Source organism: Coccinella septempunctata, chromosome 7 (assembly GCF_907165205.1).
Source record: "Coccinella septempunctata chromosome 7, icCocSept1.1, whole genome shotgun sequence".
In the NCBI taxonomy this organism is placed as follows: domain Eukaryota; kingdom Metazoa; phylum Arthropoda; class Insecta; order Coleoptera; family Coccinellidae; genus Coccinella; species Coccinella septempunctata.
This window is the reverse complement of record NC_058195.1, coordinates 8265071-8283003: the sequence shown is the minus strand read 5'-3', so window position 1 is coordinate 8283003 and position 17933 is coordinate 8265071. Positions and strand designations below refer to the sequence as shown.

Sequence of the window (17933 nt, the reverse complement as noted above, 5' to 3'; positions counted from 1 at the left end):
GTGCTAAAACATCGAAATTTGCCCACCCTGTACATGTGTTTCACTTTGTGCATGTGTAATTTTTTTCTGGATACGTGGCATATCGGGATATAAGATATGTCATGAAACAAGTTTGTTTACAAATCAAACGGCAACACGGATCTCATTCATTTATTTTGGTGTTTCATAGGGTGACTTGGGACAATGCCGAATAGATAGATACAAGCGGCGCATTGGCAGCAGGAAATATGCTGATTTTTCGCAGGATATTATTATTTTTACGTTATTTTCACAAAGAAATCACCAAAGAATGTTTGTTTTGTTTAAGTTTTTTACATTTGAGTTGAAATATATTTACTTTCGCTGTACTAAGGGTTTATCATTTAATTTCCTTACCGAATTTCAACTACTTATTCAATCACAAATTCTAATTTTTCGAAACTATACACCGTCCCAAGTCACCTATTTCATTTGAGAGTTGAGAAATCAATAGATTTTAACTTGCGTCCCAAGCCTCCCAAAGCGGTGGGTGACTTGGGACAAGTATATTTTATTTTTTTCAAAATTTATATCCGAATTTTGAAGCATGGTATATATCCTAATCAATAGTCTGAGTCATTAAGCATATTCGAATCTCTTCTTCGGATAAAATTAGGTCACCGTTTTGAAAATATGACAAGTTGAATCCAACAATCGTTCCAAGTCACCCGAATCTACGGTATAGAGTTGTAGCATATTCTTGCTTTGACCGACATATTTCTCTGATTCAAAGTGTTGAAGTTCCAAAGGAACTTTTTGAAATGATACAGTCTCTAAGATTAGGCCACGGTATTTTTCTTCTGGTTTTTTTTCATCTCCTTGAACTCTTTTTTTAGGTATGTCTTGTACTTGCTCCTTTCTTGGTTAGTGTATGGGTCTCTTCATTGAGGATGCTTGGAAAGCATCCTGGCAGGGAGCTAGCCCTAAATAGTCCATCCACAGTCACTGTCGTGGTTTTAAAACCATCTCTATGCTATTTAATGATATTTCTCTTGAAGATTTGGGAGTGGGTTTCCTTTCCCAATCTCAATTTTCACATCTTAATGCTAGTTCATCGAAGATTCTGATTCCTAATTCCCTCATTACTAGAAATTTCATATTTTGAGCCCTCTATATCCATTAAAAACCTTGTGCAATCAAGCAGCGCAAACGCAGAGCATATAACTCATTCTCAAACAGGTCTGCGCTTGCTCGGACGAGTTCAAGGTAGTACTGGACACTGTTACTACATGGCGGTATGGAAGAAACAAATGTGGCGATATCTCCCGTGCACACTTTGATATTTCTCGAAGCTGTTACTCCTGATATGCCCCTCTTGACGGCCTACCCAGGTTTCCTGGTTCACTTCGTGATAACAACAATCAACTCTCACAGTCGTATGATTTAATGCCACACCATGCCTTTCTAGGGAAGCCGAACAAACTCTTCACGGCATTGTCAACTCAGTTTCAGATAAATCGGATTGACGTAGCTGAATTGTTCCACTCTGGTAATTTCTTGTTCGCATTGTTGGAAGATATTCGCGAGGAATGGTTTATATTCTGTTCGTTTAATTTTTTTACGTTGGAAATGGAAATGGGTGGAATCTGGTTACAGTTAGACGGCTTTTGTTGGGTTAGTAAGAAGTGCAGTAAATTTGAATTATTCGTTCGAACAATTCTGCGGCGTCTAGTGCGAGACATGGAAGTGATTGGAAGGAAATTAGCCCATTTATAATAGCTTCATTGGCATTGTCCGCCACTGAGAGTATCGCCATCTAGAATTTAACCATTTCGAGAATTTTCTACTTCCAAACAATCGTCCAGGTCTAGCAAGAGTTTCAAAGGATTTTTCTACGCCAAGCAATTCATATATACACTGCGCAAAAAAATTGACGCACATTATGGAAATCTCAAATTTATTCTACAACTGAAGGTGTTCTCAATGATAATTATTTTTATCAGAATTTTGCATGCATATGTTATCCACTTTCATTGGTTTTCTTCAATACAGATGTTTTTTCCCAGCAGGAATAAAAAAAGATGATATTATCAGATTTTGAATGTATTGGTTCCATTCTAAAATCAGTTGTTCTCGATCAATTCTAGTGATCAATAGTTTTTCTTTCGTTTGATTTTCTACACTTGATCGCTATGCAACGCGAAACTCGCAATTTGACCCAAGAGGAATGTGCCCAAGCGGTAGTTTTGCGAGAAGAAGGGTGGACATACACAAGAATTGCAGAAAGGTTTGGAGTTTCCCATACAAGTGTGTCCAGAATGTTGCAGCGATTCAGGTATGAATGTCCGAAGACCATGACAGGGTAGACCACGGGTAACAACTGCCATTCAAGAACGTTACTTGAGAGTTTCTTCGTTGAGACAACGGTTTGCAACCGCTCGCCTCCATCAAATTCAGCTTGAGCAAACTCATGAGGTGCAAATTAGCACTCAGACAATCAGAAATCGCCTCAGAGAATATGATTTAAGGCCTCGTGTCGCGGCAAGAGGCTCAGCTTTTAACCCAGCCCATTGAAGGGCGCGTTTGGATTTTGCGAGAGAGCATATCCATTGATAGATGCCGATTGGGAAAGTGTTCTCTTCACATATGAGTCTAGATTCTGCCTCTACCATTGTGATCGACGTTCCCTTGTATACAGACGTCCACATGAAAGATATGCTCAGTGCAATTTCCTGAATACTACTGGTTTCGGGGGAGGATCGATTATGGTATGAGGTGAATATCTTTGACTGCTCGCACAGACCTAGTGGTCGTTGATAATGGAGCTATGAATGCTGATAAGTATATAAGGAACATTCTTGAAGAGCATGTAGTGCCATTTGCCCCATACATTGGTGAAAATTTCATTTTTATGGACGATAATGCCAGACCCCATCGTGCGCGCATCATTCAGGAGTATCTTGAAGAGGTTGAAGTCTCTTGAATGGAATGGCCAGCAAGAAGTCCAGATCTCAATCCGATTGAGCAGGTTTGAGACAACCTCAATAGAAGGCTGAGAAATTCAGAAAATCATCCAGCTACTCTTAATGACTTAGGAATCCAACTCTGAGAAATCTGGGAAGGATTAGATCAGAACATTTTAAGATCACTCATTTTGAGTATGAACCGTCGTTGCCGAGCTGTAATTAACGCAAGGGGTGGAAATACCAAGTATTAAATCACTTATCAGCATTTCAGTATTTTGAAAATTGTTCATTCCTCTTTTTTCACATAAGATTCGGTGAAATCCTGAATTTTTCTTTCATTTAATGTGTCTTGTTTCTTTCAAAACCTTCCCGGGAGAACATAAAAAATAAGTTATAAAGTCAATGTAGAGTTAACATTCATTAAAATTGAGATTTTCAGAATGTGCGTTAATTTTTTTGCGCAGTGTATATTCTAACCAATAACGCTCCGATCAAACCCATCCTTCTTTCTAGAATTTTAAACTCTTCATTACCAACAAATTGAAAAATGAAGTTCAAGCTACGGACTATTCCAAAATCCACAATATACCTCCGAAGAGGCACACAACAACTTTCCCTCACGATTACCACAAGCCAATGTCAATAAATGAAAAAATTTCAGGCCATAAAGGATCTTCGTTTTATAGCACGGCATCATCATACACCGATATAAAAGTAAAAAAGTCTATTCGCCCATACAATTGTCATTACACCAATGACTGAAGATTCCGTTAAATTTTATTCCGATACTTGCAATCAGGATTTTATTGTTCCCGCAGAACAGGCATGCGTGTAATTGTGATCATGCTGGCTAAATACCGCATTTAACTATCGACAACTTTGAACTCTGACAGCGTTTTATTGCAACCGAGGAATTTACCTTCTGTTGATTCCAAAAAAATATGATTGAAAGATTGTTTATTGATGGGCTGCTTGGATAGGAGAATTCTTCGTCATTCAATTCTTAGAGAAGGCGAAAAACGCTTTGATGGTTTTGACAGTATTACTAGTTAACAGTGTCTGTTCATGAGGAGTAATAATATTCCTCTAGCGGAATTTTCCGACGCTGGATCATAAAAAAAATTCCTCAGTAACTCCAACACCACAATATCTAACAATTATTGTATCTTCGCTTCTTACTGGACTTTTAACACTTCGTTCATCTTTTCGAACTACTTATAATATTCACAGAATTCATTAATAAACAATCTACAAATCAAACAGGATCGAAAAATATTATGTCATATTTCCGTTCCGTTGTTTTGACCCTCGATTGGCAACGTGTGCATACGTTACTATGGTGATAACTGGAGATGGGAGGGAGGGCTTTTAATCTATTGGTTGGCGTTCTTCACGACAATTGACGACGTTGCCAAATGGTCAACAAGAATTTCTTCAAAAAAATTCAGTTGCTTCGCCGTATTTTGCAACAGATTTTTTCGGTGATACTCGAAAGAATCGTCCACTTGTTCTGCTACCTGCTCTCCTGGTCCTGATGGGAAAATGCCCGTGGAGCGATTCCGCGGAACGGTAAACCGAATACGATAAATTCACTCACGGCCGCCAACGGAAAATGAGACATTTATTAAATTGTTAACTTAATGCGTCCCATGTGGAAAAATATAAAATGTCACTTTCCGCAAAGAAACGCTGAGAACCAGATCTTGAAACCGGACAGAGTGGACACGGCACGATGGATAAAGAGAGTTTACAGTGTAATTATCCACGTAATTTAGCTAAATTATATGGAATTTTATGCGAGATGCATCCAGTGGCGGATTTACATATTTGCCGCCAGTAGGCTGTTCAAATTTTGCCGCCCTTACCATAATTATTTAGTTTTTTTTTTCTTCTTTTTGTAGATTTATTCCCGGTAATGGGATACAGCAATGATGATGATGATGGTGATTTAGTTCAAAATATTAATGACAACTTTTGTGTCAGTGGAAATGTAACTCTGAGATTTGTTCACTGTATTCTTAATAACTATTCATAATTATTGTGGCCTAGGGAATCGATGTGTCAGTTCCCGAGTTCCCAGATCATTTTTACAACGCAACGATTAAGTTGAGATTTCACAAGAAATAGAACGTTTATTTCTGAATGAAATAAAATTTAGTCAAAGACTTCTAATGAGGCGAAGTAATGGATATTTTAAGTATGGTACACCATATATACATGGTAACATGGTCCATAGGAATAGTTGCAAAAAATTAACGGGGTGATTCTTTGTCAGAAAAGAGGGTGGACCATTAATGTAAAATTTTCTTTTCTGAGCCCCCCTACTTAGTTACAGCCCCAAAAGCAGTTTTTAATTTTTTCCTTGCATGAGAATCGAGAAACTGACAAAAATGAAATCAAGAAGATATTTTATGCGGGGTAGAAATTTTCGGTGCTGTTCCTCTATGATTGAAAGTGCTAGAAAAAGCCACCCCTAAACATTGTTCCGCAAGAAACTTTTTTCCATATCCAGATTTCACGATAAAAGATTGATTTTGAATATCTTCATCCATTCTTAACAAATAAGGTCTCTTGTAGTTTCTTGGGAAAATTCACAGTTTTTCAGGAAAAAAAAAACCTTAAACAAAGTGCATATCGAATATTTTTGCAATTGTGCACACAAAAATCTCAAGATGATTTTTTGAGAATGGATGAAGTTATCCAAAATTAATTATTTATTATAAGATATGAATATCGAAAAAGTTTCTTGCTAAGCAAGAATCAGGGATGGATTTTTCTACCCCTTTTTATCATAGACGAACAGAACCAAAAATTTATAATGCCTTTCCGCCCGTATAAAATATCTGCTTGATTCAAAACAATAAAATAGGAACGTAAGTCATAAAAGTCTCACCTTTGAATTGAAAAAAAAAAATCTGTCAGTAGAATCTACGTATAAAAATGACGCAGAAGGTTAAGTTTCAGATCTGTAACTTCAAAAACAAAAAAGTTATGAAAACTTTCCGAAATCGTCAAAATCCCAATTGCTGTTTATAACTCAAAATCTAGAAATGATAGACCGGTTCTGTTTTCAGATTTGAAAATATGTCATCCGTTTTTTCCTAGCTGCTATAGTTCTCGAGATCCCCCTCAGTAGACAACGAATTATGCCCACCCTGTACATAGAGCCTTAGATACGAACTTCTGGACAAACATTCCTTGAATTGTGTTTTCGTAGGAACTGAAGAAACACATCCCAACGATTCAGAATCTAGTTTCACCAAAATTTTTCACCCTCACAAAGTTTCAGTATAGAGTTCAATGCGGCCGAAATAAGAGGGGAAACAGGAAAAAAGTAATGATGCACTACTTGTTCTGTTTTTTTTTAATATATTTAGGGAGAGTCAGATGTAGATAGATATTAAAATATCTATGAAAAATACAAGTATTTCAGTTTCAATAATTAGTGTAAACAAAATTGTCCCCAAATTTGCCGCCCCCTGAAATCTGCCGCCCTAGGCTGCAGCCTACTCAGCCTCTATGGTAAATCCGCCACTGGATGCATCTATTTGAATAATTTCCGTGGTTCTCCGTTTATGTCGACGTGGACTCTACTGTTCGATCGATTGTAGTAAAGTTTACAGCAGTTTTGTTTGAGGGGTATCAAGGACAAGATAAAGAATAAACTGTGATTAATGCACATGTAAAATTGAATAAGTTGATATTGATGAACTTGTGAACGAAAAGGCCATGTTTCTGCGTTGTTTTATCGTTAGAATTTTCCAAGTTAACTTTCTGTACTGTAAGAACTGAAGTGGATAATTGGTGATTTCATATACAGGTTAAAGGTTATGAGATCTTTTCGAAGTCGTCAGAATCTCAATTTTAGCTAAAAACTGAAAAACGAAGGATCGTAAGAGGCTACGGTTTTCATCATTCTTTATTTCTCTGAGAAAAACTCAGAAACGTGTCATTCGTTTAGATCTAGCTCTTCTAATTTCTGAGATTCTCTTACTGGACATCGAATTTGAGACACTCTGTACAGCAATACTTAAAGTATGAATAGTATGATTCGACAAGTACAAAAAATAATTTGTATCCCGAAATTCCACGAATAAATCACTAAATTACAAATTTGCTCGTCGCAAACGTGCAAAAAATATAGATTTATGAGTCCCCCTTTGAAATGGACCTCTAAGCGAATTTTAAACATCTCGAGCAGCGAAAAAATGTTGCCCGAAATATTCCACACCGTATCAAGTTCCGATGAGTGGAGGAATCAGTACTTACGACTATTATTACAGGGATCTAACTGACCGATCTTCGCCCACAGCTCACTCCTTTGCCAGACCGCCTACAGGTTGACCCATGACCTCTGCTCCACCAACACCCATTCATTTTATTGCTTCAGGTCCCCATGAGGCATTTAAGAACTCGCATTTAGTCCGGTTCGAACCTTCAATCTCGTTTTGTCTAAGGCCACGCATATAAAATTTCAATAAATGTGGACGCCGGCGTACATCATAAGGGGGCAGACGCAATATAATCATATGGACGAGGTATAGAACCCAATTGTTTCAGTTTTCGCCCACCTGCGATCACCTGCGGACATCCAAGGAGATATACGGACCAGTGTGTGTTGATTATGGGCGTGGAACCTTTGTTGGAAGGATGAGATGATGATCCCAGACGTGATGTGATAAATTTGACATGCAGTCAAAGTTACTCCGCTGGAAATGGAAAATATCGAAGGGATACAGCGAAAAAATGAAGCAGATATACGAGGTGTGGTAAAGGGGGTTCCCCATGGTTCAGTTCGAGGTTCAATCTCTTCCTTTTCTATTTGTTTTTGCCAATGAGAAGAGCCAATTTCGAATCATAATCTTATGTAGGTACTATCCTGACGCGAAGTTCCTCTATAATTTCTTTTTCTTTCTGTTTTAATTATCTTGTTGAAATAAGTTGACCATTGAAATTTACTATGGGCACTTGGAGAAGGTCATTATAATGAAAATGTTTTACTTATTTCAGTAAGAATCACATGCTCTATAAATATTGAATTGGTGTGGCTGATACTTCATGAAAATCAATAACTAAACTGAGGAAAATGAACTGAAATGTATGATCTCTTGGGAAAAGCTCATGAGGCTTATGATGAAAAACATTATTAAGAGTACCGATAGATTTGGGTGACTTGGGACGATTTTGAAATTCAACTTGTCATATTTCGAAAACGGTGGCCTATTTTCATGCGAGAAAGAGGTTCAAATATGCTAAATGACTCAGACTATTGATTAAGATATATTCCATGCTTCAGAATTCGGATATAAATTTTGAAAAAAATAGAATATACTTGTCCCAAGTCAACAACCGCTTTGGGAGGCTTGGGACGCAAGTTAAAATCTATTTATTCCTCAACTCTCAAATGAAATAGGTGACTTGGGACGGTGTATAGATTTGAAAAATTAGAATTTGTGATTATATAGTTGAAATTCGGTAAGGAAATTAAATGATAAAACCCTATTACAGCGAAAGTAAATATATTGCCACTCAAATATAAAAAAACTAAACAAAACAAGGGAACTTTGTTTTCTTTCATTCTTTGGTGATTTCTTTGTGGAAATAACGTAGGTAATAATATCCTGCGAAAAATCGGCATATTTCCTGCTGCCAATGCGCCTCTTGTATCTATTCGGCATTGTCCCAAGTCACCCTATGAATCAACAAAATCAATGAATGAGATCCGTGTTGCCGTTTGATTTGTAAACAACCTTGTTTCATGACATATCTAATAACCCAATATCCCACGAATCCAAAAAAAAATTACACATGCACAAAGTGAAACACATGTACAGGACACTAGAAAGTATAAGGGCCATACAAAAACGCGCTTTTACCCTCCTCAATTCGTTAATTTTTCCTGTCAATTCAAACGCTCTGGTCGCGGCAAACTCAACAGGAATTAATTGTTAAGCTAACCGAAAAGACGCTACACAATCTTATAAGTTTGTCCCATCACTCATAAATGGTGAGAAACAAAGAAATCTGCAAGAGGGGTAATTGTCCCAAGCTACAGGGCTGTTCCAAGTCACCCGAATCTACGGTAGCTTATTGTGAGGTTTCGAAGAATGAGATCTTAGCTTAAAATTTACATTTTGCGAGAAGTCACAGTGATTTTAAGTGAAAACACCTAAAAGGTGCTAGGTCATGTCGAAAATTTCAAGGAAATATATTGCCTTCTCAATTTTATACGAAAAGCTTGGAAATTTTCCAGTTTTGACACGGAATATCGAAGAAGGGGTGCATAAGAAGAAATTCACTAATCCTACATCTATTTTCTCTCTAATACTGGATTATAACCAAAGAAATAGTAGGTAAAATATCCTACTATCCTCCAATACTTCATTTCATTTCACGTTAGTCCTAAATGAGAACAGAAGAGAAGTTAGGAAAGAAATTAAGGAACGAATTCAATAAAATTTATATCTACTCGCGAAATGTTGAAGTTCAAAGGTTGCAGGTCAGTCTTGAATATCAGATTCGTGATGTCGAAAACATCTCTGGTGGTTTCTCAATTTATGCTCAGCGAAATTGCGAAAATTTTCTTGAGGATGTTCTCATTTGCAGTTGGTGCTCTCTGAAGAATCACCAGTTGAGTTATTACATGAAAATGTAATTCAGTGATTCACGAAACAAATACTCAGGCACTTATAAATGGAAGGAGTGCAGTTTTTCAGGATGTTAATAATGAATTTATTTGAGTGAGATATCTCGAGATCTATGGCTTAATTTAGAAAAAAATTTAAGGCACAGTTTCTCCAGGAATTGGAGTAGAAGTTAGGAGCTGAAATCACCGGTTTAATCTGAAAATGATCACAGATTGAGTCCTTGTAGAAAAGACAACATATCGTAAATATCTCGTCTTGACCACTTCTATATCCCGATCTTTATCCTATTGAGCATGCTCGAAAAAATATGAGGAAGAGATTGAAGAACTTTTGGAATTTTCTTCAGAATTGGTAAGTTAAATAGAATGGAATACTAATCCTAACACTGAAAAAGAAAATCCGATGTTGCTAGTTTTCAGAAGTTTCTGCAAAATTTGGTCCTTTGTTCTAAACATTCCTGTATCTTCGAGTGCTATTAGAATCATATACAATCTCACCCACCTAGGGGCTTTAAAAATTCAGAATCTACAAAAATAATTATTCTCATTATACCCTGATGGAGAAACCAAATTGAGAATCTCTCTGATGACCCTGAGAGGTCATCAGTGGTAGATTTGAAATATGACCCGAACAGCCAAAAAAAGTCGACTCATATAAACGCACCAGCTTCCACAGAAATAAATGCACGTTTGTTCGGTGCTTAATGTTCCTCTTCACGGAAAGCGACTTGTTTATATCCCAACGGTCCGCAAAGCAGGACCTTCAGGTTCAAAGGTGACAGTTCAAGGATTACATATACATTCAATAAAAAACGTAAAGTGTTTTAGCCTGCTTTCGTTAACCTGAGTGGCTCTCGTGGTTCAAAGGTGCTGAAATAAACTCGTCATTCGATAGAGTCGGTGAACGGCACATCGCTTGTATTCAAATCTGTGGGAATGTGGTTATTTTTTGATTCGCAATATGAAGAGAGGCATTAATTTGTCCCATTTTATAGTTTGCAAAAGTCTGAATTAGTTTGGAACCTTTTCGACAATGTACAATTGTGATATGAGGTGTTTTCTTGGGAAAATTAAGATGTTTGTTGTGGAGGATGTTTCAAGCAAGATTTAAAGGTTTCAATAAAGTGTACACTGTCAAGGCCGCCGTCAGGACCGGCAAACCGGGCACCCAGCCGGGGCGGCAGATTCTGGGGACGGCAAATCAGTTGATGAAACGATACCAATTTTTTAACACAATTTTTTTTTTTCAAAATCTCAATTTTAATGAAAGTTAACTCTACATTGACTTCATAACTTATTTTTTATGTTCTCTCGGGAAGGTTTTGAACGAAACAAGACACATTAAATGGAAGAAAAATTCAGGATTTCGCCGAATCATATGTGAAAGAAGAGAAATGAACAATTTTCAAAATACTGAAATGCTGATAAATGATTTAATACTTGGTATTTCTACCCCTTGCGTTAATTACAGTTCGGCAACGACGGTTCATACTCAAAATGAGTGATCTCAAAATGTTCTGATCTAATCCTTCCCAGATTTCTCCGAGTTGAATTCCTAAGTCATTAAGAGTAGCTGGATGATTTTCTGAACTTCTCAGCCTTCTGTTGAGGTTGTCCCAAACCTGCTCAATCGGATTGAGATCTGGACTTCTTGCTGGCCATTCCATTCGAGAGACTTCAACCTCTTCGAGGAACTCCTGAACGATGCGCGCACGATGGGGGTCTGGCATTATCGTCCATAAAAATGAAATTTTCACCAATGTATGGGGCAAATGGCACTACATGCTCTTCAAGAATGTTCCTTATATACTTATCTGCATTCATAGTTCCATTATCAACGACCACTAGGTCTGTGCGAGCAGTCAAAGATATTCCACCCCATATCATAATCGATCCTCCCCCGAAACCAGTAGTATTCAGGAAATTGCACTGAGCATATCTTTCATGTGGACGTCTGTATACAAGGGAACGTCGATCACAATGGTAGAGACAGAATCTAGACTCATCTGTGAAGAGAAATCTTTCCCAATCGGCCTCTTCCCAATGGATATGCTCCCTCGCAAAATCCAAACGCGCCCTTCGATGGGCTGGGGTAAGAGCTGGGCCTCTTGCCGCGACACGAGCCTTAAATCATATTCTCTGAGGCGATTTCTTATTGTCTGAGTGCTAATTTGCACCTCATGAGTTTGCTCAAGCTGAATTTGAAGGAGGCGAGCGGTTGCAAACCGTTGTCTCAACGAAGAAACTCTCAAGTAACGTTCTTGAATGGCAGTTGTTACCCGTGGTCTACCCTGTCCTGGTCTTCGGACATTCATACCTGTCTCCCTGAATCGCTGCTACATTCTGGACACACTTGTATGGGGAACTCCAAACCTTTCTGCGATTCTTGTGTATGTCCACTTTTCTTCTCGCGAAACTACGGCTTGGGCACATTCCTCTTGAGTCAAATTGCGTGTTTCGCGTTGCATAGCGATCGAGTGTAGAAAATCAAACGAAAGAAAAACTATTGATCACTAGAATTTATCGAGAACAACTGATTTTAGAATGGAGCCAATACATTCAAAATCTGATAATATCATCTTTTTTTATTCCTGCTGGGAAAAAACATCTGTATTGAAGAAAACCGTTGAAAGTGGATAACATATGCATGCATAATTCTGATAAAAATAATTATCATTGAGAACACCTTCAGTTGTAGAATAAATTTGAGATTTCCATAATGTGCGTTAATTTTTTTGCGCAGTATATTTATGATGGCTCCTGAGTTGTATCATCCACATCTAATCTTCTAACCACTATTCCAATAACAATTCTGATTTCGACGAAGCTTTCGGCTTCTATACGGGATTTTTCACCCGCCTATGGACTCGTCGACGGTGAACGTACAGGGTCGCCGTATAAGGGAATGCCAAAGGTCCCGACACGGCCCTCACCTTTAACCTCAGCCTTTACTCAGCCAGTGTGACTATTGCTCAACTCGCACTCCTCACTCGTAGTCCAAGTCTCGACCATTGATTCCAGACCCGCTTTGTCACGATTTCGAGCTGGAAGGTGCTTTATGGCGTTTAAACGCTAATTTTTCACCCACATCAATAAACCGATGTTATGGTGCCGTGCCAGAGGTAATATGACTCTCGGCGGACCGGTGGTTGTTTGTGCGGATTGTCTCAGTTGTGCTAGGTGAATTTTGACTGCCCCGAGGTGCTCGGTTATTAGACTGTCACACATATTTTGGATGGTATGTTGAGGATGATCAGGATGGAGATACGGTGTGTTGATCTGAGTGAGTATCTGCCAGAATACCTCCCGCTTAAAACTGTACAATGACATCGAACACTCCAAATATACAGGGTTGGGAGGGAGGTGAAACCAAGTGAATATTTTTGAAAAGAATGATTTATAACACATTTGATGCCACATTTTTTGTTATTACTGTACTTCCACTATCACTGGAGGGGAAAAACCATCGATTTATATGAGACGCTCTGTATATTTTGCAGATTTTGAATTGAACTTGTTACTTTTGCTTCGCTCAAACTAACTTTAGTGGAAATAATTAGAGGAAACAAGGAATCAATAACTATACAATTGAACATGGGCGCCCGCAGAAATTTTTCCTCAGGGGGGGCAAAATATCATCTACGGTTAGCTTTACTGAAAGAAAAATTTCTCTAACGGTGACTATCAAAAAATTTCCTAAAAGATGGAATCAATTAAATGATCGTCAAGACCGAACGGCTGCTTCGAGCTCCATAAAACCTTCAGATTTTCAACTAGAGGAGTTGCTCTTTCAGGAAATGTATCACATTTCCATTTACGGTTAGTTTTATGGAAAAAAAATTACTCTTACAGTTATTATCGAAAAATTTTCAAAAAGATGAAATCAATAAAATGATCGTCAAGACCGAACGGCTGCATCGAGCTCCATAAAATCTTCAATGTTATAAATATGGCCGACCTTAGATGCGAAAGATTCAACATCTAGTAATTTTGAATTCTTGGGCAAAATATTGAACAAAGAAAAAAGCATTTCATGTTCTTTTGAGAATCTCGTTTCAAGGGCTGAAATCAGATGGTCTAAATGTTGGATGAATATAGATTTTTTGAAGTAATCTTCAGCTGAAGATGCTTCATAATTAGATAGTGCATTTGTCTACCGCAAATTCGTGGTTTTCCAATCTCTATATTTGAGACTCTGAGCAATAGATGATGCTTTGGAAAAAATTTCTGTAAAGCATGCATCACCGGAACGATATTTTCCACATCTATAATTAAATTTATGTGACGTTTAACATCTACAAAATTGATAAAAACATCATGTAGTGTATTTGCTATTGGTTCCAATATATTTGAATATTTACTTGCTACCGTCAAACAAACCAAAAAAGTGAAAGGGTTTATTGCAGCCCATAACTGAGCAGCTCTTTCTGTTGTTGAAGAATTCATTGAAATTTCTTTTTGAATATAATTTCCAAGTTTTCAGCGAAAACTCGCAAAGAGTTATATCTAGCTGACCAATGAGTTTCACAAAACGAAAGATAATATTGAAGGTGTTGTGCTGAAAAAAAATAAGGCGATCAGAATCTCAAGGGGGGCCGTGGCCCCCCTGCCCCCCCCCTGCGGGCGCCCATGCAATTGAAGAATAATCATTATTCTATTTACGTTGAACTGATGAGAATAAAAAAGTAAATACATGTTCTTTTACTAATTATGAAAAAAATTAAGGAGTAATTAACTGTTAAAGATGGATACAGCTCATTAAAGATGGCATCTGTTAGCATTTGAGTTTATGCTCCTCAAAAAAATTTGTGTAAACACATGTTCTTTAACTAGGTATGAAAAAATTTAAGGATTGATTGACTGTTGGAAGTAGATACTGCTCCCTCTAGAGATGGCATCTGAAAAGCATTTGAGTTTATGCTCTTCAAACAATTTTGTCGATTTCCATTTTCATGATCCGCAGTGTATATAATTCAACTAAACTAAGCAGCAAATGAAACGGGATACCTAAAAAATGGCACAAGCTAGGACCTCGACATTACTTTGATGATGTTCTATACTTCTATTCAAATCTCGAGATGCAAATCCTTGTATTTCATCAGAGTACTTTTTTTTCAATCTCTTCTTGTTGTGCAGGGTGTAACAATGTGAATGTAAGGCAGCCAAGCATTTTTGGCGAATAATTCGGGAGTAGAGGCCCTCCTAGAGTTTTTTTTTCTTTTTTTTATATATTGGGGATATCTCATAATTAAAATGATCAACTGCATTGACTTGCTTAGAGGGACCTATGATTGGAAAAAACAGTTTATTTTGATCAAGTAACAGTTTCCACAGTTTTTTCAGAACATAGATTGCAGATTTTGTTTTTGTGGGCGATAATGCATTGTTGCATCGGGCCTAATCAACTCACAAGAAACTTCCAAGCAAAATTCTTCCATAGTAGTGAAATCAACGCCATTGATTAAAGTTGTAGTTTTATCTAAAAGAACGTCAGCCAGTAACTCTTAGGTGAAACCTAATAGAAATGAAAAAAAAAATGCTATTCTCACTAAAATCAAATTTGAGCTCCTATAAATGGAACTCATTTTATTCGTAGCTCCTTCCAAAATGTAAATCTCAACAAAACGAAAAAAATTTCATGTAAAATTAGGGATTTTTCTCGGTAATTTTTATCACATATCACATATGCACGCCACTGCTATTGATCAATTTCCTTAAAAAGTATCCCTTGATGAAGTTTACACTTAATCTCTGTTATTGTTATTCAAAAAAGACGAATTTCCTAGAAAAAAAAAACAGAAATTTCACCAAATAGCGTTATTTCCACTGCAACACAATGAATCGAGAATGTGATGACAAATTTTATAAGGCCATTACTTTTTCTCGATTCCTAGCCAAGAATATGTGAATTCTTCACTTCCTTATGTTCTCACGCTGTATAACAAGTAGAGCTTGAAAAATAACACCCTGGTCCAGTTGCGTAAAGACTAAGAATTGTGCTTTGCATCACTGGCAAAAAATCCAACACCGGCAAAGAATTGTCGAAGTTATATCTAGAATTTCAAGAATAAGGCATGTTTGCAGCAGTGCCCCTTAAAAGGAGTACTTAACTTAGCGCCGTTTAAATTTAATGAACGCTTAAATTTATTTCCAGTTGCATGACTGTGGCTCAACAGAATCTTAAAAAAGGGGCCCTTTTGTTTGTCTATCTAGTGATATTTCAGTTTTTCATTTGGGTGCAACTTCATCCAATGAAGCAATTTCATTGGCTGGCCGGTTGCCGATGATTATTGTTATTTCATTAACCTAACTTTACTGTCCTGTCAGTAATTTTCAAGTAAATTATTAATTATAATATTATAATCAAAGAATAACAACTCTTTGTTATTAAATAGGCATAATTATTGATAATTATAAGGATATGATTTGAGACACAAAATTGAAAATAAAAAAAACTGATGGCATTACAATAAAGTCGAAATAAAATGCTTGATATTCAATAATGAATTCAATCAATTCTCAAAATGCATCAAAAATGGAAAGTTCTGCAGCCAGATCAACAACTTATTATAGGTTAGAAAATATTTGAGTGGCATGGGTGGTCATTACAGGAGTAGTTAAATGTTAAGTTTAAGTTCAGAGTTAGCCATTTAAATGTCCGTTAAACCTGGTGCAACGTAATTTGAGTTAAGGGTTCATTTTAAGGGACACTTAACGCTAAGTGTGTTTGGTACAAACTGGTCTAAGAGATTATTTCCATAGCAACGCATTGGTACCGAAAAGTAGCAAATAAGTACCAAGGTGTTGACCTAGCAATCCAATCAGCGAAAAAACTTTGTAAAGACCTCTGCTATTCCTAGATTCTTCGTAAAAGGCTGGCTGTAAAACACGAAGAGATTGAAAAATGATTAACCTGTGTTAGTGGCATAAGGGCGAAGAATAATACTTTGCATCTTGGGCCCAAAAATCAAACATCAACAAAGTGATCTCTAAGAGTTATAACTAATCGAACTTAGGCAACCCTTCAGCTGTCCTACTTGATTTGCTGCTTAGCTTATTAATATCATCGGATGTTGATTTTTCACCCCGTCGAATAAATTCTCCCGCTACCCGCCGCATATCAAACGAACCTTGCCCATCATCAAACTCCCGAATCGAATCCACCCATCAGATCACCCATAATTACACCCAACCGTTTATCACCTCGATTACCACCTCGTCCCATCTTCGGCTTCTGCTCAGAAGCCACGACACCGTCATCAGCGACTAATTCAGCCGTATTTTTTGCAGACAGTTTGAGCCAAGTGCGGCTAGCCTCGGACCAATATGGTAAGCTCAGTAATTACTTTTGCCAATTAATAAATTAGTCTCACCGTCTGCAGATAACCGATAAAATTAATTGAGTTTTGTGCGAGCTTTCGAGCTGGTATTTATGAAAAGGCCACGCTGGAAGATTTTATCCGATCAGATTTGCGACGCGATCCTGCTGTAAAGGGATTCTTGGAAGTTTATCGGCTCGTTGGTGAGGATCTGCGATTGGAAAGTGGCCGATTGATTCCGTTTTATCAGTTTATAAATGAAAAAGATGTTTTCTGATGAAAATCAATTCATTCAGCTCCACATGCTCACTCCTTCACTAGTTAGTATCAACTGACCTGGAACTCTTCTTCCTACACACTTTTTAAAAAATACTCCGATTTCAAAGAGTGCTCTACAATTAAAGATAGCCCCAAATTAAAAAGTTCCCTCATTTGAAAAAATAAAAGAGTGCTCTGAATTCAAAGAATGTTCTGGTTTTGAAGGTAGATCTCAGGACACAAAGAATGCCCTGATGTTAAGGAATGCTTTTGTTCCAAAAGTGCACAGATTTTAAATAATGCTTCGAATTCAAATATGTCCGATTTTTATTGATAAGTGATTTGAAAGAGCGCCTTGATGTCGAGCAGTTTTCTGATCTAATTATAAAGAATGCTCTGACTTTGAAGAGTGTCCTGATTTTAAAGAGTGCTCTGATTTAAAAGAGTGCTCTGATTTTAATGAGTGCTCTAATTTTAAAGAGTGATCTAATTTTTTCTGCTCTGATTATAAAAAATTCCATTATTTTGATGAGTGCTCGATTTTATTAAGTGCTTCGATTTTATGTGATCCATAATTTGTATTAGAACATTCTGGGAATTGTACGGTTGTACTTCTTAGATACCTTATACGCTCTGAATGATTCGGAACTTTCAGTGCCTTCTCACGTAGTTGAAAATAACACATCCATCATCATCACCATTGCTGTATCCCGTTACCGAAAATATGAATCTACAAAAAGATTAAAAAAAACGGTGCGAAGAGACTCATAATTTCTTAGGGCTAAT

The 17933-nt window shown here is 37.2% G+C and overlaps 1 protein-coding gene across 4 annotated transcripts in view; it reads left to right on the top strand.

Moving 5' to 3' along the window:
* The window catches only part of LOC123316592 (ras guanine nucleotide exchange factor Q-like), a 141792-nt gene that overhangs the window by 19154 nt on the left and 104705 nt on the right, over positions 1–17933 (top strand). For 2 of the 4 annotated variants that reach the window (XM_044902743.1, XM_044902747.1), the window contains one exon: positions 16861–16899. The exons of 1 other annotated variant lie outside the window; for it this stretch is intronic. In XM_044902743.1, coding sequence (XP_044758678.1) covers positions 16861–16899 — 39 coding nt within the window. Of the gene's footprint in view, positions 1–12546; positions 12854–16860; positions 16900–17933 lie in introns of those variants that run through there. One more of the 4 variants, XM_044902744.1, reaches the window with a different exon arrangement.